The following is a 27996-nucleotide window of genomic DNA, read 5'->3' as shown; positions in this document are numbered from 1 at the left end:
GGCAAACATCAGCCACTTATTTGACCTGGCTTATAGGATTGAGTAATAGGGTTACGTTTGAATACTGATGTAGAGAAAGGGTCACTATTTATACAGGTCAGAAGAATGTCATATGAATAAATGATAGGATGATGAAGATGTTTGACATACTAAGTGGTTGTATAGACTCACCACTGGAATAGAAGCATAGCTGGTTTCTGGGGCAAATGTGAAAACTGTCGCCGTGGTGACAGGACTGCTTGGTGGAGGAGTAACAATGAGTCCTGATGTGCAAATATGAACCTAAGAGAAGACAAATAAGAAGAAATGACAAGTTAATCAAACGTTCCTGAATAATTCCCACTCCTGTATCATGGAAGTGAAAGCACATTATGAGACACTGAAATTCTGTTCAAGGGACGACATAGAAAGGCATATAGGCGAGAGAAATTTGGGCAGATAGCCAAATTAGTGTATGTGCACCCGATGACAGCTGTTCAGACAAACCAAATTTAATGCAATTAGACATCTTCTAAGATGCATGCCGGCCTGACTCTACATTTGTCGTTCATGCCTGAAATCAATCCACCTCAAGAACAACACTGATGGCCTAAAAATGTCATGACTTGCCTTTGGTGAACTGTCAAAAAGACTTTTATTCTAATTGGTCAGATGCATGAGTGAACAAACTGATTAATGGTTGGTTGAGACAGAGCACATTAAATATTTAAAGTTACTAAAGATTTCCATTTCCAATGCTGTTTTTTTAAAACTTTCTATTCATCAAAACTAACTTATAAGAGTCAACTGTCAGCAAAACAAAGCAAGTTCTTGCGGAAATTAACTTCTATTTCTCCCTCTCTGTTGTCTCTGGTCAGTGATCAATCACGGCATGTTTCCAAAACCAACAGCCCATAAAACAAAGATAGCACTCTTCAGGTTACATACTTTCAAGGGGTCATGAGCCACCTGAGCAACTGCCACTAAGTCTCTAGCTAATTCTCCTTCTATCAAGAGGTCATATATGAGAAAAAAAAAGAAGCTTTATGCACATATTTTGACGGAAAACATAAATACATGGATGGACCACCTAGGTCAGCTACAAGTGAAGTATCATGTATCCATTATATTAAGTCCTCAGATGCTTGGATCACAGGGCTTCATACAGAGCCTTCATAAATAAACTTTGAGGATAAACCAAACCTCTGAGAGACACTACAAACAAACGAGAATCAAACTGATTTGTAGGTTCAAAGGGATGTGCTGCAGAAATGTTCTATGTTGTGATAAGTGCTGAGCAAATGATGTGCTCTTTTTGAGTGAAACCACTTCAAGTGTGCTTCAGCAAATCAGTCACAAGAGTCTTCAGACAGGCAATATAGAACATCCATAAAAAAGAAAAAGAAAAAAATCTGCTCCTTGTGTCTAAAGGTATTTAGAGAGGAGCTCAAAATAGTCCTCGTCAAAAAATAGACACGTACATAATTATACAGAAATATGCTATCATTTCAAGTTCGATTTAATTTCCTGTTCTTTCATTCTCCCTGTGCCTGAGGGAAATGCAACTATTCTGCATATTGTATGTCTTGAGGTGGCATTTGTCATTAATGACATAGCTTTTTCTCCCTTCTTCACCTCAGGTCCAGATTTAGATCTGTACATCTCTCTTCGTGACCTGCGTGTTCCCTAGCCAATAAGCCCAAACTACAGGCTTCTCCGGGTTAGCATCTTCTAAATTCATTACAGGTAATGAAATGGGCATGAGAGAAGGCCAAACCATTTCAAATCTGTAAGAACTGACTGAATCTGCTCTTCACACTAAAGAAAGATGGACTGTTGTGTGTGCATATAATAGGAGTATTAAAAAGACAAAAAAAAAAAGTTCTGCTAAAGTTAGTCCTGAGAAATGCTTTTTTTGAATGCCACTTCATTTTTTATTCTATGTAATAGCGCAGTTCTCGTGACATTCAAATTTTAAAGGTGCTATATGTCATTTTTTCGGACTAGACAGTCCCCATTTTAACCACTAGCTGTCAAAATTAAATACTGCACCTTTAAGTGTTTTAAAGTTGGCATGAAATAACATTTTTCTTAATGTTATTAAACTTTTTGTAAATGATTTGTCTGCAGGTGAAATTTTCTGAAAACATTTTAACCCTGTGTGGTCGGCAATCACGCAGCTGCGATTTTTTTTTTTTTTTTTGAAAACACCTCAGACCCCAGAGGGTTAAACAGTGTATCTTCTGTATGAGTGTGTTGAGCTGGGAGCTAAAGCTGAATGTTTTCTCCACAGAGATCTCACAAAGAGTAAGTGCTAGAGGAGTGTATTGAAGTACATGATAATCTGTGTGTGTGCACCACTGCAAAAAGCATATCTTCCTGCCACAGGTCCGCTCAGCTTCAGGGTACAACAACTCTCAAGTTGCACCCTACAGGTTAGATTGTACAAGGTACTGAGTGAGTCAATGTGTGGGATATGAACATACTGGAGGGCACACAAACACTCACTAAATCCTGTGTTATTCTCGTTGACAACGCTTCCTGCTGGTGAGAATGACATCAGTGATTGCCAATTGGATAAGCCATAAACTGGATGATAGCACAGCTGCGTACAGGCCTGCATTTCCACAATGCTGAAACCCTGCAAATTAACATGGCCAAATAGTTTTGCTTTTTTTTACAGGGAACATTGTAATTCAACCCCCGCAAAATTTTAATTCTGTCATCATTTACTTGCTCCCATGATATCCCACAGCTCAATGACTTGCTCAAGAAGACATTTTGAAGAATGTTTAATATGGAGCCCATTGACTTCCATTGTATGGACAACAAAAACACAGACATTTCTCAAAAGATTTTCTGCAGAAGAAAGAAAGCCATATGGTTTTGGAACAGAATGAGAATGGGTAAATGATGACAATATATATATATATATATATTGTTAATCGCTCAAGGGTTTGAGCAACTAACTAATTTTGCACTTTTTCAATTTTTTTAACCACAGATATCCATTTGTTACAGAAAGTTGAGAGACTTTCTTGTTGGTAATGTGGCTTTTCTCATGAATATTAATTAGACTAATAATTAATTATTTAATGATTAAATTATATTTTACCATTTTGATAAATCATCTATATGATGTACTGATTTGTAGCACGTATACCGTTTTTCATTTCCAAGTCATAATTGAAATGCAAAAGAATAACATTACAATTATAAATGGTAAAAAAAAAAAAAAACTCATCTTGCAGGCCTATTCAACTCAAATGAAACAGACATACTAATTTGATTACATCATTGCTACATCTGCCATTGTCAGTCATGGGATTTGGTCAGTCAGTGGCTCAGCAATGTGTGATGCATACCTGCATGTCTAGGACAATACTCAAATCCACCCTAATATGGCTTATATTATAACTTTTAAAAACTTAGTTTAAACCAAAGTTTCAGCTTTTAAGTCTGAATAAAATTAATATCAGCAATTTTGCTACTTTTTTGTGAGCTGCAAAAATGGGAGGGGACGTCTGAAAGCTGTGCTAAGGAGAACATTGTTGCTGTCGTTTTTTCTTCCACTAATGACAACCGCAATGACCACTCAGCAAAACATTAAAACACACACTAACGAAATGAAAACTCCTGCTCAGTAATTAGAGAAGCATCCCTGCTGTGTTTTATAATGCAGTAGGGACAAAATAAGCTGTGAATGTAAAAGTGCCTGTCATTCTTTCTCTTCTTCATCACTTCAAATATCCTCATCCTTCTAAATGGCCTTTTCCCCCCGTTTTTCCTTACTCTCTTTCCCTCAAACCAGAATTATACGAAAAAGCAATAAGTCTGTGGTTCATACATTCCAAATGTGTCACAAAAATCGTGTAAATCGATACATCACTCTCATAAGAGGGCATAACTGTTGCCACAAAGGAGGGGGATCACTTTACAGGCTCAAACAGGCTTTTATGAGATCTGGAGTGTCTGGATAATTATTAGCGCTAAAAAGCCTAGATAGGAATGTTAAAAAGAGCGTGAGAGAAAAAAAATGTAGGCATGCAAGGGGACAAAAAGGGAGAGGGAATGAGAGAGATGATATCGATGTTCATAGTACTAGATGACATAAAAACAACAGATCAATTGTCATTGTGTTTTGCTGTGGTGCAGTTGCCTGACATCATTACTGATGAAAAAACAAAAAGAGAGCAAGTATGATGAGAAAAAAATGAAACAATATGCTGCAAGTATGCAAAAGGTAAAGGAAAAACTAGGACAAAAACACCAATTATAGACTCATAAACAGAATGTAGATGATAAATATTCTAGTTACGTATAGAGGAAATGGACTTGTGTCCTGTGTAAATACACTCACTAGGTGTGAGCACAAAAGACTGTGCTGGTTTCATATTAACACATGATGACGAATTCTGTCGCTTGAGAAACCGTCTCCCGTTCTTAAAGCTTCAGTTAACACATGTTTGCTAAGGCCACCACACATGCTTCCTCATTCCATCTGCACCAAGTATTCACTCTCATAAAACTGAATTGGGGTCATCTTTCACAACACCCCGTCTCAACAGTTCCTTTATGAAGACGAAAATGGATCCAGAAACATACAGACAGGCCGAAACTAAAAGCAAAGAGGTATAGTGTGTCTTCTGTTGTGTTCAGTGTTTTGTCCCACAGAAGAGAACTCCAGAGGAGATGGGATAGCAGAAAGGTGATGACATTAATGGAACAAACATCATGACGAAAAATATTCCAGTTACCAGTGGGATTCTTATACATTATTTATTTATTACTATGAGAAAGCGGTTCAACAAAGAGAATTTCTTCCTCTTACTTCCAGGATTGCTCTTTCCGATTGTTTCTGGTCACCGCAACTAGGGGTGCCAGCCAGGTCTGTCAAAAATACTTGATTTTGTATACCTTCAAAAACATTATCATTTATGTAACAAAATAAAGAGAAGGGAACAATAAATAAAGTGCACAAGTCTACAAAATATTATACACTATCATTCTAAGGTTGTTATTCTTATCACGGCTGCATTTATTTGATAAAAAAAACATAACATTGTGAAATATTACTAAAATTATATATTCCTAAAATACTATATACTCCTAAAATATTTTTTTTTCCAAGGCTGAATTTTCAGCATTATTAATTCAGTCTTTAGTGTCACATGATCCTTCAAAAACAATCCTAATAGGCTGATTTGCTGCTCAAGAAACATTTATTTTTATTATCAATGTTGAAAATTATTTTTGTGAAAATATTTTTATGGAAACCACGATACTATAGACACATTATTTTTTATTTCGGACGGAAAATACATTTTAAATCGTTACGTGAAATAACAGCTTTGTCTGTAGCACTGCTACAAAGTAATTTATGAATGTTTCCAGACTGTTTTGATGTTCATTTACACATCAGCGAATTATTTTAAATATCTAGGCTATTTTATTAATGTCAGGAAAGACGGTAACACTTTATTTTAAGGTGCTTGTAATAAGCAGTAATTAACAGTTAATAAGACACTTATAAGACCTTATAAGATGCATGTAAGCATTAACTACTTCATATAACTTCTGAGGACGCTTTGTTTCACTTTTCCCATTCTACTCAATCGTGCCACCGACGAGCCTCACGACAGTTAAAGCCAGGGTGAGTGTAGACTCCATCCCCTGGGGTCCAGCTGGGTCATGACCACTCCGGGGCCGCTCAGTTGCCTCTCCAGGTTCGTCTTGTGCTTTAATTAACCCTTATATGAAGTAGTTAATGCTTATATGCATCTTAAATGCATCTTATAAGGTCTTATAAGTGCCTTATTAACAGTTAATTACTGCTTATTACAAGCACCTTAAAATAAAGTGTTACCGGAAAGACTACTAGGCCATGGATCTGACTTTTACATTTTTAAGTGGTCCTTTTATTCTATATTTATCTTTGTCATTTCATTCTTAGCAAAGCAACCCGAGACATAAGAGACCTACATTTTTTAAAAAGGAATAAAAATAATACAAATTGAAGTGAGTGTAAAGTAGAGGGGGAATATCCAAATTCAGGGACATTTCCACCCGCCCACCCCAGAACATCACATTAAATGACAAGTCTGTCTGCCATATCCTTAGAGACAGCATTGCTCGGCAACCAGTGGAACAGCTGTGAGTGACTGTCATTCCAGGGTTGCTGCGGCAACCTCTGAAAGCGGGTGGTGGGAATGTTTAATGTGGTGGAGCGCTGTCACGCATCGGTGCTCTCAAGCACTCGGACAGCATGTTGGACAGTGTGGAATGAGAGAGAGTAACTGCTGACAGAACAGGAGAGAACAGTAAGCTGCTGTGGACATGCATCAGAGCGCTGGAGTGTGGGCAAAATGCCTGACACGATGCTGACTTACCTTGCCCTTCAAGCTATTATTTGCCAAATTTAACCATTTGGTACTTAACGATTGTTGCACATTCCCTCTATTTCACAGTCACTCGACAATTATTTATTGCCAGCTGAAGCGATCTTAAGGCAACATACAAACGTGCACAGATGACCTTTGAAGAGACATGTGGGCAACTGGAGGTAGCGCAGCATATTTTAAATGTAAGGATTTCAGGTTTGTCAATCTCCAGTGAAGCTGAACTCTATTCCTGTCCGAATTCATTTCACAGTAACATGCTCATGCAGGGTGCAATTTCAAAAATATTGTGTCGATATATCGGTCAACCACTAATTGAGTTATTTAAATATTCTGTGACAACTTATTTAAATGATGTGATGCTTTTTTTTATGTTGTGTACACTTTGGGACTTTTTTATTTTAAAACAAAATAATTCTATCGACAAAGTCAGAAATCCATGGTTGGAATGCAAAACCTTTGAAGCTCAATATATCAAAACTGCTCAGAAATCCAGTCACACTATAGTAGGGTTGGGCAAAATATTAAATATTCACATTATATTTGTGATTATGATGTTGCTTTATATCACCACCATAATACACATTTTTATTTGGACATTAAGGTCCTCAAAGACCGTTTCAGCTTGTGTTTTTTGACCTTTACCACATTTAGTTACTTTTCTGTTTTAAGTTCTTACATTAAATTATAGTTTATCTGGGAAAATAAAATATATCATGTTAGAGTAAGTATACACTTCTTAAACTGAAAGGTTTTTAAGAAATCAATACTTTCGTTCAGTAAGGTCACATTTAATTCAAAAGTTGTTAAATGTAATAAATGCTGTTCACCGTTTCCACAACAATATTAATCAGCACAGCTGTTTTAAACAGTTGTGCTTTTTAACAGTTATTGCTAATAATAAAAAATGGTTTCTGACCACCAAATTGGCATTAGAATGATTTCTGAAGGATCATGTGACTCTGAGGACTTAAGTAATGATACTTAAAATTCAGCTTTGCTATTAGAGGAATAAATTACATTTTAACATACAATACTCTGAGTATTTCACAATCTGCTCAGTTACTGGGATTTTCACACACAACCATTTCTAGGGTTTACAAAGAATGGAGTGAAAAGGAAAAAACATCCAGTATGCGGCAGTCCTGTGGGCGAAAATGCCTTGTTGATGCTAGAGGTCAGAGGAGAATGGGCCGACTGATTCAAGCTGATAGAAGAGCAACTTTGACTGAAATAACCACTCATTACAACCAAGGTATGCAGCAAAGCATTTGTGAAGCCACAACACACACAACCTTGAGACGGATGAGCTACAACAGCAGAAGACCCCACCAGGTAAAACTCAACTCCACTACAATTTGCAAGAGCTCACCAAAATTGGACAGTTGAAGTCTCGGTATCTGTTGAGACATTCAGATGGTAGAGTCATAATTTGCCGTAAACAGAATGAGAACATGGATCCATCATGCCTTGTTACCACTGTGCAGGCTGGTAGTGGTGGTGTAATGGTGTGGGGGATGTTTTCTTGCCACACTTTAGGCCTCTTAGTGCCAAATTGGGCATAGTTTAAATGCCACGGCCTACCTGAGCATTGTTTCTGACCATGTCCATCCCTTTATGGCCACCATGTACCCATCCTCAGGTGGCTACTTCCAGCAGGATAAGGCACCATGTCACAAAGCTTGAATCATTTCAAATTGGTTTCTTGAACATGACAATGATTTCACTGTAATAAAATGACCAACACAGTCACCAGATCTCAACCCAATAGAGCATCTTTGGGATGTGGTGGAAAGGGTGCTTCGTGCCCTGCATGTGCATCCCACAAATCTCCATAAACTGCAAGATGCTATCCAATCAATAAAGGCCAAGATTTCTAAAGAATGCTTTCAGCACCTTGTTGAATCAATACTACGAAGAATTAAGGCAGTTCTGAAGGCGAAAGGGGGTCAAACACAATATTAGTATGGTGTTCCTAATAATCCTTTAGGTGAGTGTATATTAAAATAGAAAACAGTTATTTTAACACAGTTTTATTATGTATTTTTGATTAAATAAATACTGGCCTATATCACCTATATACTGTACATGCTATTACTATTGTAAATTACAATAAATTAATTTTTATAAAACAAAACATAATAACAGTAGTACCATAATCAAACATAACAAAAACAGTGCTATCTAATGGCTAAAAGGGTAAATCTGAAAAACAGCATCCACATTGTTCTGCCTTAATATCTCCTCCCAGAATATGAGAAAGTTGTTGTTTTAGGTGTGCGTGTGTGTGTTTGTGTTTGTGTGTGTATGCGAACTTATCAGGCTGTGTAACCATGGCCACAGCTAAGAAGCTCATCCTCAGTGAGAGATGATGTCCTTACCTCCACTCACTATGAGTACTAATCTATACATAACATGGAGAGAGGAAGAGTGGATGAGGAACAGAACATTTAGAGGTCAGCCACCGTCATGCTGGAATAATAATCGTTTTTTCTCATTATCTTCCTCTCCTTTCTATCCTGCACATCCATCCTCTATTTCCCTATCACCAAATCTCTCAATCCATCACGAGGCTATATGGTGGTCTGATATGCTGCATGAGTGCCAATCCATCCATCATCTCTCACCTGTGAAGGTGCGCTGGAGGACAGGCCTCCGCTGAGCTCTCCGATCCGGGCCGCGGCTGTGGGGTTGGAGGAGCTGATTAGAACCGGGCCGCTGATCTCCATGGAGTGTCTCTGAGGTGGAGGGGCCAGGCAAGGCTTATGGGACATAGTTAGGGAGGTGAAGGAGTGTCGCTTTTTACTATTCTTCTTCTCTCCAGTAGCTTTCTGGGAGCCGTTGGCTTGGGGGCCTGAGGAAGAGGATGATGGCCCTTCACTGGAGTCTCCTCCACCTTCAGATGGCTTGTCCAGTTCTATGAGCTGTCGAGCTGCACTGTTAAACTGAAAGTAGAAGAGAGAGAAAACAGAAATCTTTATAACTCTTATCACTTTACTGCAAATGCTATTAGTATTGTATCTAATTTTGGTCTTTTGAAACGTTGAGAGCCAGATTCAACCAACAGTGTCACATAAATTAACTGCTAGGCCATAGTTCTCAAACTTTCTTTATATGTTATCTAACGAGGAGTTGTAGAGAATGAAAGAAACAGGAGTACACAGAAAGAAAGAGGACAGAGATTGTGGTGAATCTTTAAAGTCAGCATGAAACAGAAGTTGCTGTAGTCTTTTCTTTCCTATTGTGACATATTTACAAGTAAAACCAAAAATGTAAATCGGGATTGGATTTTGTCCTTCAGGAATTCGTAAAAAGTCCCTACAAAGTACTTAAAGTGGGCTTTATGTAATAAATGAACCCCCCCACCCCCCTTTTGATCTGAAACTCCATCCGATCCATGACTTAAAAAACGCAATTTGATCTGAACCGTGAGTTTTTGATCTGTTGCACCACTAGTAAAAAGCAATGGAAAAGTTCAAAGACTCGTTGGTGAACAGAATGTGGGGTGGTGGGTGTGATGTGATGGGACTGCAGGCCATGTCTGATTTCATGTGAAACTGAAATCAAAGGCATACGAGCAGAGAGTCTCCAGCTAATGACAGAGCAACACGCATTGCCCCGAGAAACTCACTCCCTGCACAAATGAGAGAAGCCAATCAGACCACTCATAGGAAGAGCCCTACACTCTGAATTCAGCTGATCTAGGTCATAAGGATTGATTAACTAAGAGCAAAATGCTTGATTCCATTTCAAAGTCACTTCGAAAACAGAAATTTACGGTGGCAGGTGACATGGGAAGAGAAAAACCTTTTCCCCTTTTACACTATTTCAAGTACCTGAGTGAATGTCACTTTTGATGTCAGTGGTATTACTTCTCAAAAGCATTCACTTGGAAAAGTCTGGTTTTCCTGAAAATTGCCAAGGCATTTGTGAAAGCTCGAAGCCTCCGCCCCTCTTTTCCCTCGTCCTCTCGCTCTGAGTGAGAGAGAAGCAACTCAAGAAGCACCATTTCGACAGAAGCTATTTTTGAATGTCTTTTGATGGTTATTTTTTCCCACAGGTTAGACACGTGGCTGGCAGAGCTCACGCTGGCTCTGCCAGGGTTCATAAAAGTTTTTGTCTATGTTTATGGGAGTAAATATGTGAAGTGTTTCGATAACTGAGATGCTGCAACTTTCAGGAGCACACATGAGGTTGGCCATGATAATTGAGGCTATTAATAATAATAATAATAATGCATTTTATTTAAATGGCAGCTTTCATAACACCCAAGGTCACCTCACAAACAATATACAGGCACAAGACAAAACACACAACAAACAAGTCACATATACAGATCAAGTGCAGTTAAGTTTCTAATCTTGTTTGAGGTTGAGTGATTAAAGAGAGCAGTGTTTTAAAATTGTGCATGTCTGATAAAGAGACGCACAAGGCTGTGGGTGTTTTGGGATTTGAGTCTGATGAGAATTCAAAACAGCTCAAATAATTAGCAAAAATTTAAGAGCTATCTGAGATCTGCACGCTTAAAGAGCTGCGCGTTTCAACAAGAACAGAAACAAAGAAATGGTGGGGATGAAAAACTAGTCAAATGAGGAGGATGTTACAAAAATGGCAACAACTAATACTTTTGAAAGCAAACTCTTTAAAGGGTGGAGAATAGTTTGAAGGTTTCCAAGTCTAAAGCCATGTTGAAGAGTACAACATCTAAATATAAAACATTAAATGTGAAAATGTCAGGAAACAATGACAGTTTTAAATGCACTGATATGACTCACCTCTACATAAGATATGGGGAAGATGCCAATCTTATCTCCCAGCATGCCTTCCGCCCAGTTCTCATCCACACGACGAATCACAGTAAGAATATCATCCTGAGGGCAAACGGAATAAAACAGGTTCCTTGTTATTCAGCCACAAACCTTCACAGCAATTTGTTAAAAAGTTAATAAAAATGTGCAACTCGAAAGCATGAATGAACAGCATTTCTTTTTTTTTTTTTTTTAAATCTATCCAAAACATAAATAGCTGGAGGATAATTTGCACACTTATGTTGCAAGCAGAAGAAAATGTTTCTTTTTGTTTCAGCAACATTATAGCAGTGCTGTTCGTTCACCCTTAAAAAAAGTCACTATTTGTTTTCGCTAGTGGAACATATAAAAGGAGACATTCTCATGCTCATGCTTCTTTTCCATTCAAAGTAGGAATATCTAATGCATTAACTAGACTCTATGAATTGACTTGTAAAGTGCTACACTATTTCTTTATGAACTTGTGAATGGGTGTGTGTATTTGATGGGAGAGTAATTTCAAAGTCTTTACAAATGTCCAGCACCTTTGAGAATGGCAAGCAGTCCTTGTCAGCCTCCTTGTCTTTCAGCTCAAAGTCATACAGGGCCTTGCATTGAGGGGGCGGCTGTGGGAGAGGTTTGATGACCTGGACGAAGTTGGTGGGGAAGAATCCATGAACTCCACCCATCTCTCCATGGAACCAGTTTTCATCCACCTGTCGACGCAGGATGATGATGTCACCCTTGCTGAACTTGAGATCTCCAGGTTCTTTGCCATCATAGTTGTATAAGGCCTTGGCACATGGTAGCTGAGGTACTCCCTGTAGTAAAGAGAAAGACAGGAGGAGGATTACTAAAAGTGAAAGATCATGGTATCCAAAGTAACTTGGATTCATGGATAATGCAAGATCAGCACTCAATAGCACATTCATTTTTCAAACTCATAGGACAGGCGAAGGGTGAGCATGAGATCCACAGCCAGCTTTCATAGAGCGTGCCAGCTTTCATAGATGTGTGGAGGGGAGGAGTGTAAAGTGAAAACATGGATTCTATAATAAACCCTTCTCAGCAAGTTTTTTTAAAAACATATACACTGCTATCTTTGGAGCCTTTCGCACACAATCCTTAACTTTGCCATCTGCAATATGAAAAGAAATAAAGAACCATCTTTGCTCAGCTATACACAAAGTCAAAAATGCTAACATAAGCTCAATGATAACGATTGTGCTGTATAAGAGTGGTAAGTCTGTCTGGCTTCTCTTTCAGCCTGACCTTATTGCCTTGTTTCTCTGTTTGACTGTGCCGGGTTGCTTTTTCGGTCTTCCTTGCACCGTTTGTGTTGCTTAACTTACTGACTGCCTCCTTGTCTGACAATCCCAAAATACCCTGGGATATGCCAATGGATTCAAAACGTTGTGGGGCAAGCACATTTATCAATGTGTGTGGAGTTTTATGGTGCAGAACCAGTCGTCTGGAACCGGTCAAAGCTCCTTTCAAGCCTGACAATGATCCACAGGCAGAAAGAGGAAGGAGGCGGCAGACACAGTCCTGCTCAACTGAATGAGCCCTTTTCAGGCAAACTGTTCAAGAGAGAGGCCCTCTGTACAAGAGAACCCCCTCCAACAACCCAGCATAAAGTGCAATGGTCTTCCTCCACTGTAGCATGCATCTCCTGCCCATAGTGAGGAGAATGATAATGACAACACCAATAACACAAAGAGAATCCGAAAATAACCATGAAAGACAAAGGTATTGGAAAGGAAGAAGAAAACAAGGAGGACGGACAGTGTAGGCAGATAGGCAAGAATGAAGGGAGGAAGAAATTAGGAATGCAGGTAGACAGGAATGAAGGTAAGTAAGAAGGAAGGAAGGAAGGAAGGAAGGAAGGAAGGAAGGAAGGAAGGAAGTAATGAAGGAAGGAAGGAAGGAAGGAAGGAAGGAAGGAAGGAAGGAAGGAAGGAAGGAAGGTGGAATAAAGAAGTTGGTTAGGTAGATAAACAAGGAAAAAGTGAATAGCTTATAGGCTAAGTATTGGCTAAGTAGGCTAATAGGCTAAAGAAGGAAGGAAGGATGGTAGGCAGAAAGGAAGGAAGAATGACTGGTAAGGAAGTAAAGGAAGGCAGGCAGGAAGAAGGGAAATAAGAAAGGATGGGGAGTAGGGCTGCATGATTATGGCAAAAATCATAATTGTCAATTATTCTCATGAATTTGAAATTGCAACAATTAATTATGGTCATCACAATTTACATTGAATAAGTAAGTAAAGTAAAGCCGGCTTATAACTGGTGCGGAGCAGGGGAATCCAACGTTTAATTAAAACAAAGCATCGCGAAGGCCCGCGGTGGGTGTTGACGTGAGGTGATTTTTTTGTATAACAGACAGTAAAATTATTTTATTTTGTGTAAAGCAGAATGTTTTTTTTTTTTGCTGTGTAAAATGAAGTGTATATGCTGTGTATATGAAGTGTTTAATAAATAGGTATTTATTTGAGATACATAATGTTTTTTTTAAATCGAGCAACAGAAAAATAATCGTAATATAAATCGTCCAATTAGTTGTTAGATCAGTCGACTAATCGATAAAATAATCGCCAGACTACCCGTTTAAGTAATAATCGTTTACCCCAGCCCTAATATATGCCTATTATAATAAATTTGTTTACAAATAAATTGTCGACAAGCACAAGTACTGTCCTCCTTTTTGTAAAATACAAACAACTTGTAAGAATATGACTTATACTGATAAACAGTCAGCCTATGAGGTAAGGTTTTTAACTAGCAGTCCCAAACTAGTTTTTGTTAATAAAATGTTGGTATGAGCACAGTCATTAAAAAAAATGAACAAAATATCCCAAACTGAAAATAGTGGCATTTGGAAAAAAATAAAATAAAGTGGCATTTGGAGGTTATGGGTTTTTTTTTTTTACAAAAAAAAAAAAAAAAAAAACGTTTTATTTCAGAGTACACTTACGTCACTGTCAGTTCCTATTGTACTGGGTTCTCTGAAATAGTCATGATTTGCCTCTCACAAAGTAACATGCTATAAACACACCTCTTAAGTACACAGAATAAAGTAAGTGGACTTTGTTTTTGCACTAGCGGCTTTGAATGATTACGTAAAAGTGGCACCTGTAATCGTAGCCATGATTAGAAATTTGATTAATTGTGTAGTCCTAATGGAAAGAAAGGGAGATGGTGTGCAGGTTGGTAGGTAATTGGGTGGGTAGGAATAAAGGAACAATTGTAAAAAGTGAGGAAGGAAGAAGGGAAAGAATAATGGTTGAACAAAAAATGAGATGCTATGCAGGTGGGCAGGTACCTAGGTGGGTTGGAATAAAAGAACAATTGTAAAAAGGAAGGAAGGAAGTGGGTCAGTAAAAGTTACTTAGGAAGGAAAACAGACAAGGTAAGCAAGAAAAAAAGAAAGAAAGAAAACAAGGGAAAACAAAGAGAGAGACTGATGCGGTACTTTCAGCCCAGAGTAGGATCAGACAGTGACTAAGCAGCACTCACCACAGAGAGGACAGACGGTCAACCCAGACACCGAAACAACTAACTAGAGGGCAAACTGACCTTTCAGAAACCACATCCTTTCTTCAAACTTAAAAAACAAACCAAAAAGGAAATAAAGATTAAACTAAGAAATGTTATTTGCTCTCAATTCTATGTAATTTGGGCCGACAGCTTTATTTGATGTAAAGTAACTCTGTGCCAAAATCCACCGACTCGAACAACTCAGAAATCAAAGCTCCATTCGTCTGTGCACAGAGGTGCACTCTTCGAACCCCCTTCTGCTGGCCTCTCTCAAAGGCAGCTGTCAGCAGATCTGCAGATTTACCCACTTTGCACAGCTTAGAGCATGAAACAGACAGAAAGAGTGGGAAAAGAGGAAAGACATGAAAGAACAAGGAATAAGAAGGAAAAGAGACAAAAAGGGTAGGACGGTAAGAAAGGAAAAGAGAAAGTTTAGGATGGCCAGTGTTTTTCCGGCCTAAGCCTTGCGTGTGAAAACGAAGGGTACTAGCGATTTCTTGAACTGCACTGACATTAAAGAACATTTAGGCTTTTATCCAGTCCAAACAGAGCACAGAAGGTGTGCGTGTGTACGCTTGCCCATTTGTTAAAGTTACATTAATCTCAAAGCTCTGTTAAAAAAAATGTGCCCACTTGCAGTCTGAGGTTTTCTGATCTCAAGACTCATTCTGGTCCAAGAACTCTTACATGAGACTGAAGGAATAAACACCAGTCTGTCTTACTGAAGATCTAAAGAACACAATCAGAACTACAGGATATTATAAAACTAATGCAAGACAGCTTTGAGAGTCCAGTGGACCTGAAATTACTCAGCGCTGCAGAACTGTGCTAAACATCTCTCACTGCAGGGAAAAACAACAACACCTTTATTCATTAAAGCGCTGAATCAAATGAGATTATAATGTAAACAAGATACCTAAAAATACCTAGTAACAAGATAAAAACCTGGTGGTTCTCAGAGGGCAGGCATGCTGAATTCATCCTATCTAATTGACAATTACAAGTGGTTTTTCATTTAACAGATGCTTTACAGTGACTTACAGTTTTCATCACGATGATTCCCTCATGCATGGAAATTTGCATTGCAATTTTGCAAAACTATATTATTGCACCAATTTAATTGGTAGAAGTTTTCATACTGTCACTAGTAGGCATTACTTTAGTTTTTTTTTTTTTTTTAGATTGGAATTTGGTCCAATCGTTTCAAATTTCATAATAGATTAGTGGCCAAAATCGTCTAGTCATATCAAACATTTCCAAGACTAAGCTGTTACGGAAAAATTTAGATAAATCAAAAACTATTTTGACTCTGAATTGAATCTAAAGTGCCATAAAATTCCCACCCCTTCTTATCATTGTTTAATGTCTAGCGCAAGGGAAAATGGTAACCATTCTCAGGTCATTTTATGTGAGGTTTGATTATATCCATGTTTGAAAATATCTATTCACAGATATTTAACCACTCCCCAATAAAATGGGTGGACAAAGTAAAACTGGAAAACAAAGCATGATCACAATATGTCGAAATACATGTGGTAACTACTATGCCATGACTCCAACTCCTTTTCAGGTAATACTATTGGAAGTGATATCTTTATTAAAAAAAACTGAGAACAAAAAATAAAATGAACAGGGGATCTGTTCTTTAGATTTCATCACACAATTTGGCTGGCGGCGATGTTTGACGTTTCTTAGTGGAGTGTAACCTGCCTATAATTTGTCAATGTGTGACAGCTAGATGTGCCTAATAGACCACTAATGAGAAATGTGTAATCCAATACTAATGAGCTCTCCAAGTCAACAAGCCATCAATCACTATTAAGACTCTAATATTCACAAACATCCCGACCGTCTCTAAATCACTGTTAGAGGCAATCTAATGTCATAACATACAGCCTTTTAGCTCACTTAGTGAAGACTTTTTCTAGCCATCACCATATTCTTCATTGACTCACCCATTTCATCTGACCCATCAGTGTCTAGATCATGTTTTGGACAGGTTGGCAGGGCTCCAGAGTAAAGAAATGACTAGAAAGCCACAACAATAAAACAGTTAAGGCCGTTCACACCAAGAATGAATACTGTAGATAACTATAGCGATTTCTATATTAGCATCCATCGGCCTATTGTTCTGTTTAATATAAGCGCATGCTGCAGTTCTGTTATCTGTCGCTTTAAACGCTTGAGTGGTTTAAAACTGAATGGATTCTGGTTGGCTGTCAATGTTTTATCGTTCATCAGCTGGAAGAAATCGTTCTGAAAGTGATTCCAAATATATTGTTTCGCCATTATCGTTTGAGATATGGTGTGGATTCTGCTATTCTTTTATATTTAGAGTGATTTTTAGAGTAAAATATTTATAGCTATCGTCCTTGGTTTGAACAGGCAAATAAATTGATTTGACTTCTAGTCACTTTAATTACATAATAAATAAACATTTCAGTATATAGATTAGGATGACAATTTAAGTTATAACTATTTTAACACAGCAGAGAATGCAATTGAAGTGCTGCACAGGGTGTAAAATCTCGGTGCTCTGTGGTTGCTTGGAATAATTATGTTTGAAATCAAAGTAATAACCCAAGGCACTCGAATTGTGTGTACAAAAGTTAAAAAGCCTTTATTAGTTCATGGCTTTAGTTCATAAAATTGGTGACGGAGACACTTACACATTGCGGCTTATGCCGTCGTCAGGGTGTGTAAATTATAACTATTTTATAATTATTATATGTTATAACTATTATAATATATTATAATTATATTATTTTAATTTAATATATTTAGTATAAATTTGCTCAAACACCATTATTAATTAAAACAAAACTGTTGTGGAGATGTATCTTTAATCACAGGTTAGGTTATATCAACAACAAATTAGTGAACAGATTGAAGTATCACAATGAACTGTTCCCAGTTCATCTGAATCAGACATAATGGAAAAATTACATTTTACAATCAGTTGTGTGAACTCATTAACTGCTCTGAACAATTCAAAAATACGTCTGATATGATGATAAACAAGCAAGCTTGCGAATGTATTATGAATCTTCTTTATGACTGACTCCCTAACAAGAACAGGTTCATAACAATCATTCGTTCATGAATCGGAATTCGCAGCTGGTGTTGCATCATTTTATTTTAGTCAGTTGATGATCTATTAAAAGTAGTGCTAAGAGTCAATATAAAAGGCAAAATTGCAATGAGAAAGTCATTAAAAAAGGTTGCACCAGCTGGGATGCAATACCAAACAGACACTCCACACATTAAATGATTCAGTGTGTTTGGAGTTATAAAGGGTGCATTAAAATGTACTCAGTGTGTGAAAGAAGGACAGTGCAATGTTTCCCTGATGGTTTTAAAAAAAAGCTGTTCTAGCAGTCTGGGGGAGGGTGGGTAAGGCAGGAGACCATCTGACCCCCATCTACATGTAGATCATTTAGCTTAAGAAATCCCTCAACACTGACAAAGATGACAGGAAAAAGAGGACAACTCCCAAGGGGCACAAGCAATCAAACCCATCACACACAGTAGTGCTTCCCTCATAACCCTAGCACAGCAATCAGATTCACCAAATGGAGATGACGCCGAGCTATTGACAGGAGTTTGTGCTTCTGGCGTCCATGTTGTTTTCATTACGGCTACATTAGTTGAAATGGACTGCTAATGGCTCTGTTTATGACCACTGGGAAATGACCTGACCTGTCCCTCATCTGTGTCCTCAGCTAAAAATGGGCTCCCACCCACAGCTGCTGCTGAAGCCTCATACTTTTCACCTCTAGACTAACGGGCATCCCTGCTGAAGCTTTAGTGGATAATTACTTTGTAAAGGATGATAGATCAGGTGTGGAGGATGCTGAGTGGGCGCTTACGACTGAGGGAAGGAGTGAATTGATTTAGTCAATGCAGGGTTGAGGTCTGAACAGCAAAACATCAGGTTTGACCAGCGAAGGTAACAAATATTCATCTGCAGCAATGATTTTAGTCTGTCATGAATCCAGTAAGGAGCAAAAGTTCATCAGACTGCAGCAAGACTTTGATGAGGAACAGAAAGAACAGTGTTCATGTTAGATCAGAGAGAGAGAGAGAGAGAAAGAGAGAGAGAGATAGAAAAAAAAAACAGTAAGAGAGCTAATAAGGTTAGACATGTACTTGTCCTGTCCTTCTACATTCAACCCTTGACCTTTATATCCAGTAAATGAGCAAAATTGAAATGGGAAATAAGGTTTCCATGGTAACATCTGCAGAAGATCCACAGTTCTTGCTGTCACTTTCATAGCAGAAAACAGAAATGAGAGGTGGGGCGGTGGCGAGATGCAGAAGTTTCATGGCAGAATGTTAGAAAACAACATACAGGGAAACATAGGGAAAAATAGCTCATGGAAAACAAATTATATTTAACCCCTTTATGTGTAAACTTGACATATATCGCATACAAGGATGTGCATCGTTAAGAACTTATCAATATCTACTGTATGTCATTGTCGAATTTTTTTCACCATTTGCTGAACACTTACAGGGTGGCTTTGAGAGTTGTTGGCTTTGAATGTCTAATTTAAAGTGTGCAATATCAATACAGAAGTTGAATGCATTGAAATTTCTAAAAATAAAAAAAAGAAAAAAAAGTCAACATTTCTAAAACAAAGCTTTGTATTGTAATCACATTTAGTGGACTCATGTGAGCTAAACCCTTTCCTCTGTCATCTTAGCAACCTGAGCAGCTAGCTTGAAAGGAGTCACTGTCACCATCTACAATAAATTAAACGAGTGAATATTTGCACTTAATTTTACTATTTAGTTAGAAAGGATCATTGGTTACTTATCTAGCATTAATGTTTTGATATAACTTATAACCCTACCATTGTTTGTGGAGCGCAGGCTGTCAAATATAGTGCACTCCTGGTATTTAATGCCATGGATATTTTTTAAATGTTTGAGCATATTTGTTTTAAGCATATTTGAACTAATAGTAAAATAAAAATAAACATTTGAAATGTTATTTGCATTTTTATTTTTGAATGAATTAATAATTGATTCCTTTTTATTATTAAATCCTACTCCACTGCCTTTTCAAGACAGAAACACAAAACACACAAATGCAATCTTGTCAACAGCCTTGTTATTTTTATTTTATAGGATGCTGGAAAAAAGGCTGATTGTTTAAATTACTTCTAGTCTTTTTTTATTAGCTTGCATGTACACACAGACATCACACTTTATCGTGACACTGCATGAATGCCTGTGAGATATTATCCCAACACCAATAAACCACAGAACAGAGGAAGAGAGAATCACAAAAACAGGAGGCAAAGTAAAGCTCAGAAAACACATGCAGATAGCTGTCTGGACCCCAGATGTGCATCTGGACGACGATCACAGATGAAACTGAGCAGAACGACTTTCTCCTGATCCCTCTTTCCCAGCACTCTCATTTAGCTTGCACCATAGTTATGTCCATGGCCATCCAATCACACACTTGTTACCATCCCACCAGACATCCACACCTGTTCCAGTCACCGACCTCCATAAAACCTCTGCATTTCACCTTGCCGTGGGGAACCGGACTACACTTTAGGGGCTCATGGGATCCACGGCCATTACAACTAGATTGAGTCAATCTGCCACAAAACGGTGTGCAAAGTCTCATGGGAGTTGAAGTCCTTTCATGAGATCAAAGCTGCCCAGCCTAAATGTGTGGACAAATGAACCATGAAACAGCCATGTGTAAAGCTAGATTTCAAATTAGAAGCAGAGGCCTAGTTAAGACTTAAGAAAAGAAAAGCCTTTTTCATTGAGTAAAACACTAAACATATGGGAGTACAGAGGAGATGTTGCCGAGGCACAGACTTTTCTGTAAGCTACAGATTAGTCATCAAAAAGAAACTGTTTTAACATGGAGGGGGTCTGAGCTTTATAGTGGAATTATGGAAAAGTACAATGTGGTTTTCATGAAGCTTGTGCGTGTGTATATGTAACTAACTTGCTGGAAAAATAAAATAAATGTGTGCTGCTATTTTGCATGTGGACAATTTTCTCTCACTGTGGGGTGTGTGTGTACACTTGCCTGACCTCACTTACAGTAAAGACAGGTGGTTTGGGGTGTGCTGAGGATCACAGATTGTTTCTCTCCATGCATGGGTAGAATAACACAACCCTCAATCTACAGCACTGGGGAAAACTTCTATTTAGCATTCAGTTTAAAACTCACCGCATCATCTTTATTCATCAACTCATTTACCTCAAAGAAAACCACTGACCAATCGTATTTTCAGGCGGCTTTCAGACCCCAGTGTTCCAAACTGCCATTTTCCCCACACAATTTCAAATGAACCCAGCTTGATTTACACGCTTAAAAGGATCATACACATACCTGTCCTTCAAACACAACATCAGGGCCTTTTCTATCATGTAAATAGGACTATCCTTATTTGAGGCAATGTCTGTTTTTTTTTACAATGAAGTTGATACTTTTATTCAGCAAGGATCAAAATTCACAGACATTTATAATGTTACAAAATATTTTGACTTCAAAAATAATATATTAGAATGATTTCTGAATGATCATGTGACATTGAAGACTGGAGTAATGATGCTGAGAATTCAGCTTTGCCATTGAATGAATATATTACATTTTTAAATATATTAAAACAGAAAATGTATTTAGTCAATTAAAAGCAGCCTTGGTGATTAGCATCAGAAATGTCTTGTAAAAACTCGAAAATCTAATCAACTTACCATTAAAAAATACAAGAGTCTCATAAATTCTTACAATCATATAAAATGGTAAACTCCTTCAGGAGCAATGACTTTAGGAAATTTAAGGACCATATGGCAGAGGGACATTGACAGGTGGTCTAGATGGTCTAGGTTAGAGGGAAGTTCACTCAAGACAAAATTCTCCAGACACTACCACATTCCGGAAAGACTTTTCATGATGAAACTGAAGAAAGACTGAAGAAAATTCGAAAGAAAGAATTTATGTTGGAAATGCCAGCTGGAAACCGGTAACTTTTTACAATGTATTTGGGAATGTAGTCTTGCTAATCCATTTTGGAAACGAGTTATGGATGTTTTAAGTTCAAAATATCTTTAACACTGTGTCTATTCGTATTCGGTTACCAAAGTCCCAAATACCTAATGTTTCAAAACGTGTATTTTCTTGTTAATATGGTATGTATTACAATGGCAAGTTTTGAGACACTGGAAGACAATGAAAGCCCCAGAATTGAACGAGTGGGCTAGAGCAATGGTAGAAATAGCATCTTATGAATCTCTGCCTATTAACCGATGTTAGAGAGAAGGCGTTGTCTCCTTGGGAAGAGCTCGGGACACATATTACAGTAAGGTGGTCTAAAAATGAATAGATAACAACTTTGTGTTTTGTCTTGTACTGTATTTCATGATCAAAATGTGCATGCAATCCTGTTTTATCGTAATGTTGTACTCCTGTCACCTATCAACCTTCCAAAAGAGGCAATAAAAAAAAATGAATCAACCCCAAACTTTTGAATGACGGTAACATTTTTGAACAGTGTATAACATTTATAGACACATATTTGTTGTCTGTTTTGAACCTACAACCTTTCACTCATGAATCCGAACAATAATATCCAACAATAACCAACACGCCACACCACCACATTGCCTATAACGCTGTCTTCTGCAGTCTCTGAGTATTCTGTACAACTGCTATTTTCTCTTCTTTTTTTTTACATCTCCTTCACTATATCTTTCTCTCTCTTTACTTAGCTGACAACACTTATGGTCTTTATGCACTCTCTCTCTCTCTCTCTCTCTCTCTCTACCGCAGCATGAAGCCGTTAAAAATGCAGAAATAATGCTGAAGCGTTGTGCTTGAAAGTCTGTGAAACATAATGTGAAGATGTGTGTGTGTGCGTGTGTACATTAGTGACATGACAGACTGAGTGAAAAGAGGCAGAGAGAAGTAGCCTAATTAGCACTGGTGAGTGCATTCTTTTCTCTCTTCCCCCTCCCATCAATCTTTTTTAAAACCAATGCATTTGGTGCAGACCAGTGTCTCTGAGTTGGTGTGAAAATTGTCTGAAAAGGTGGTCTGAGGTACAGTTCTCTGGTACGTTTTGCAGTTGGAATGAATGCAATCGTTGGTAAAATGCTACTGATGACGTACAGTATGATTTGCATCTTTCACGCTCCTGGCCACACTTCTACTATAAGCAGATTCCTCAAAGCTGTTTATCTCTGAATAAATTGTCTTTGGAGAACAGCTTGCATATTTCGCATCTCTTGCATCCGCCGCAGACAAATGAAAAGTGCTGTTTTGTGCATGCAAAGTTTTGCCGGTAAATCCAAAGCGACAAAAACATGAATAAAACAACTCCTCAGTTCCAAGTCGTCTGGACTAAGCAATCAAACTAAATGTGAAAAGAAAAAAAAAAACTCCAATAGTTTTCCACCTGTGCTCCCTTTTTCCATCTATTCCTGCCAGTTCTCCCATTCCATGCAATTCATCTCTCCTTCTTATAGAGCTTAACCCACAGACGCAAACCCCCCCCTCTCTCTCACACACATGTCAAATCTCTCACCTAACTGTCAAGGTCTCATTTCATTGGCTGGTTTATTGGGCCCAGAATGCAATGCTCTGCAAGCTAGGTGACAATGCAGATAGAGGAAATCAAGGCAATCACCTGCTCTCATCTCTTCAAACAATCCAGGATAAATCTGGATAACAAGAATCCTGTAAAAGGTGAGTTATAGAGATCAGTAACCCTGGCCGGCAATATCTTCAAAATCTTTTTCATAACCCGACATAGAGCAGAATTACTTGGTTACAATCAATTTAAATATTCACTTCGAACACAGAGCTATCAGAGGAAGTAAAAACTGAAAACAGTGGGCTGTTTGCAATGGTGACAGTAAAAGGTCTAATGTAATTTGGAGTGATTAGAGGGGGAGAAGCCTGAAAGAATGAGACTAATGAGGTTAGCGTAGCAAACTTTAATAAAGCACTAAACACACACTTGCACTTTAGTGCCAACAGGCAACGCTGAAGCTGTTCCAACCCGAGTTGCCCAGGCCAGATTAGGACAGTATTCAGAGCTGATTCCTGCAGTTTCACGCACACCCACAGAGCTGCCTCTCTAATCCACTTCATAGTGTTATAGTCACACAATCATCAGCACTTAATCACACATCAGCTGAGAGAGAGATAGAGATAGAGATGGGGGGGGGATATGGCATAATAGAGTCAAAGACAAAATGCAAAAGAATGAGCCAAACACAATGAAAAAGAATTGTAAGGATTACAAAGAGAAAAAGCAAAGAAAAAGAACAAGCGAAAAAAAGAGCAAAAAAAAAACAGTGAGCACAAGCAAGAACAAGAGTAAAAGAAAAAGAGCAAACATTTACAAATTAAACAGCACAAGAGGAAAATAAGCTAAAAAGAAAAGAAATGGCACAAGAATGAACAAAAGAAAGAGAAAGAAAAAGCAAAAGAGAGCAAGTATGGATATGAATGAAACGACATGGTAAAGAGTATGCAAGAAAGCAAAAAGTTTTTTTGGTGAAGGTGAAGGAAAGGCCCAAAAAAAGAGAGCAGAAAAAAAGGAAAATGAGCACAAGGAAGGGAACAAGAAAGAAAGAATGAGCACATTAAAAAGGTAGGCTAAATAAAGCAATAAGGAGAAAAGGTAGGAAGAAAAGAGTACAGGAAGAAAACTGAACCGAACAAATGAAGCAAATAGAAAGAGATGTCACTCGAGGGACAAATGCAGATGAACTGAGATGTGGAGCCCCCTGAGGAGCTCATCTGAACTTTCACAACAGACAGAGCCGCAGAAGAGCGTGTGACACAAAACAGAGCCACAGGAAATCTCCTCCACACATCACAGTCAACCACAAGACCAGAGAGAGGTAAAGCAACATCAATCCTAGCAGGAGATCTGGGAGCGGTTTTTAACATCAACATCTGTTGTTTAATAAAAGAACTCAACAATATTCTGCATGATTATGGAACTATGCAATTATTAGGCTTATTATTATTATTACTATAAAACACACAAGGTGCGTTCCATTCGACCGTAAGTGGACTGCGAAGTGGACTTCACAGGGTATTTTGCCATATTAAGTGAGATTCCAATTCGAAGGGAACGAACAGGTTCAGTTCGAAGGGCACTGCAAACGGCATAGGGAATAAGGGAACATTGATACATCACTTCACAGGCAGTCAGTGAAGTCCACTTCAACTGATATACCGTGTTCAGGGAGTAGGGAGCAGTGAACACTTGTGTAGGGACCCTGTCGAATGGAACACAGCCTCTTCAAAATTAATATATACTGTATATGGAATATTATTGGATAGCAGTTCATATGGGATTCCAAAACTATTTTTGTTAAACAACTCTCTTTGACCTAAAATATTTATTTGAAGAAACCTAATATTTTGTGGAAAAAGTATGTTTTTTTTTTTTTTTTAGTAAATTAATCTTGACGTATTTGGGGGGTGTTTTATACTTTTATATACACACAGGACAGAGAGCATGGACAGAAAGGAAAATGGAAGAATGAACCAGGATTCAATCTCGGGTCTCCGAAGCTCAAATATACGTTATATGTTGTCAGAGCATTGAACAAAAGGCTGTCGTCTCCTGCAACATTTTTATGCAGTTCCTTTACGAACCCACAAAGTTTTGGGAAACCCTGCCCAACAGCAAAGGAACGTCCATCCTGAAAGGATGCAGATTTGAGGAGGAGGAAGGGAATGTTTGGACACACAAAACCACTGAAACTTCTCATGTGCAGCTTAATCTTTCGGGTATGGGGTCAAATGTCAGACCCAAAAAAAGCCCATCAATCAACATGAAGCAGAATACCTGCCAATCAATCACCTTTACCCATCAGCAACAAGACTGAGCATCTCCATTTCAATGCTAAACAAATCCTCGAATAGAGATAATATTTATAGATAATTAAAAAAGTTGATCAAGATCAAATCACACACGGTGTGATTAAGCAAATCAGATTCGTCTGATAACAGCCATGAGACCACACACAGTGATGTGGAGATTTGTGAGTGGGGTTCAGTCCAGGTGGGCCATCACAGGTGTGACAGATTTACTACAAAACAGGACAAAAAGAAAACATTACAAACACAGAAACACAGCTGTCAGTAGAGCTCAGGTGTCTTCTAAATATGCCACCCATTACACACACACACACACAGTGGCAAAATGATGTATGGATTGGTTAGAGTTTATTGATTGGTGAATAATGACCAGATGTGACTCAGCTGGGAAAGATGCCCGTGGCAGCAATGAATGAAGCAGATGTTAATAATTACCAGATGAAATATTTAATGGTATATTAGTCTAGTCCCACCTACGGATAGAGAAAACCATTTACAATCTGATTGGCTGGTTTAGGAGTAAGAGCATGGAAAACAATCTTTATGTGAATGATCCTGATAGTATTGCTTAAAAAAATTAAGCAAAAATTCACAAAATCTATCTTTTAAGGCCTGTTCAAGGACAATAAAGTTTTAATAGAACGTTTTTTTTTCGAGTTAGAAAAAGTTCTAACTCGAAAACATTGTAACGATAAAGACACAGCTATTGAAAGATAAAATCATTAACAACCAATCACAATCAGCCTGAGTAATTAAAGTGTCAGAAGACAAAACTGCAGGACAAGTTTACAATAAATAGAATGTTATCTTTTTGTCATGTTGGGTGTGGACACTAATATAGTTTATCGTTTTTATTGTGAACTGGCCTTTACGCTGTGAATGGTGCTAGTTTAATAGTCCAAAAAGACAAGTCATTGATTTGATTTAGCCTAAACTTCTGCCCTGTGAAATATATATATCCCTTTTCAGCTGGTAAACATGGTGACGTTTTTTTGTGGGCGGAGCTTAGGTGGAGGCAAAATGATCCCTCTGGCCGCTTCACTAACGCTAGTTAGCAAGTATTAATAGCTTGTTCTTTAAGAATGACTGGAGAAAATCCGATTTTATCTTAATGTGCAAGGTCACTTAGTGTCCTCCTGGACCGCGATTTTTATTTCCAAAAGTTATTTTTAATGGACGGAACCAGATTGGCCGACCCGTAGCCGCCTACACGCTCACTCAATGCATGGACGATCTGACAGGATTAACGTTACATTACCTCGGTTGAGTGGCCTGACTTCTACACCTACCTTATAGAGAAACCGATCATAAAGAGAAACTGAGGGCATATAAATCTTTAACTATGTGCTGAATGGTCCTGTACAAGACTTGTGTGTATGATCCGCAGTCCTGCAGAGCCAGCGCCGAGACGACAACAATGTAAAGAGTGACATTACGGTGCGATTTTAATGATGTGAATATTTTCTAGAAATAAAAATTCAAGATACAGCATATTCATTCTTGCACCAAACAACACAACAAGATGACATTTAATAATAGTAACAATAATTTAAGCTCCTTATTATGTAGCCGAATCTGTGTAGGTTTGTATTGGCCGCCTCCAGTTTTCACTTTGTTTTGCCTCCAGCTAGCACCGTGACGTAACTGTGACGTCGGCGCAAAAGGGGTCTATAGTATTTGCAGAGAGAAATCAAACATTACATGAAACATACTACTTGTCAAACATTACATGAAACATACTACTTCTTTTCCAAAGAACTTGTGGATCAGTTTGAAATATCTATAAATCCGTATTGATACTCAGTCTCCATGTTTAGTTCAAATTCACTTTTAGTTAGAATTAATTTCTCAAATAACTTATGTCCCTAAACATGATGTAAAAACAAAAAATGTTTCCTCAAGTCAGTCAGATGTTGTCTTCCTGTCTAAGTGATTCTTAGCCAGAATAAACTGAATGAGGACCAGACCGTGAACACAAAGTCAGCGCAACAATAAAATCAGTCATACACCAAAATATTTAACACTATTTTCAAGCAAACCATGCCGGAACTGAAACTGCAATTAGTCTAGTTTCAGCTTAAAGACATGAGTAATTCCTGACATCGAAGACACTTAAACACACAGAGACAGAGAAACCCACACACCCTTCCCCAAGGGCCCACCGGCGTTCTCCACTAAACAAAATTCAGTCTCCATGGTTACGCTTTTAACACCTGATTAGGTCTTTTGATCCCTGCCCTGAAATTATGTAACCTCAGGGCAGAAAAATGGACAGTCACACCCAGCAGAGCCACAACATAGACAAACAAACACATCCAAAACACAATAAACCCCAAAACACCTGCCTGAGCTGCAGCATGCTAACACACACACCTCTCAAAGACACTCGAAAACAACAGGAACACGCACAAGGCTTTTCA

At 38.1% G+C, this 27996-nt stretch overlaps 1 protein-coding gene across 1 annotated transcript in view; it reads right to left on the bottom strand.

The window, feature by feature from the left end:
* Positions 1 to 27996, bottom strand: part of sh3rf1 (SH3 domain containing ring finger 1) — a 51438-nt gene that overhangs the window by 10877 nt on the left and 12565 nt on the right. The window contains exons 3-6 of the mRNA XM_039692182.2: positions 11710 to 11985; positions 11153 to 11248; positions 9005 to 9322; positions 172 to 282 (exon numbers count right to left, since the gene is read on the bottom strand). Coding sequence (XP_039548116.2) covers positions 172 to 282; positions 9005 to 9322; positions 11153 to 11248; positions 11710 to 11985 — 801 coding nt within the window. The remainder of the gene's footprint in view (positions 1 to 171; positions 283 to 9004; positions 9323 to 11152; positions 11249 to 11709; positions 11986 to 27996) is intronic.

The sequence above is a fragment of the Pimephales promelas genome, chromosome 13, assembly GCF_988280905.1.
Source record: "Pimephales promelas chromosome 13, fPimPro1.hap1.1, whole genome shotgun sequence".
Classification (NCBI taxonomy): Eukaryota; Metazoa; Chordata; class Actinopteri; order Cypriniformes; family Leuciscidae; genus Pimephales; species Pimephales promelas.
Note: the sequence above shows the minus strand (reverse complement) of the source record. Positions and strands in the feature narration are given on the sequence as shown.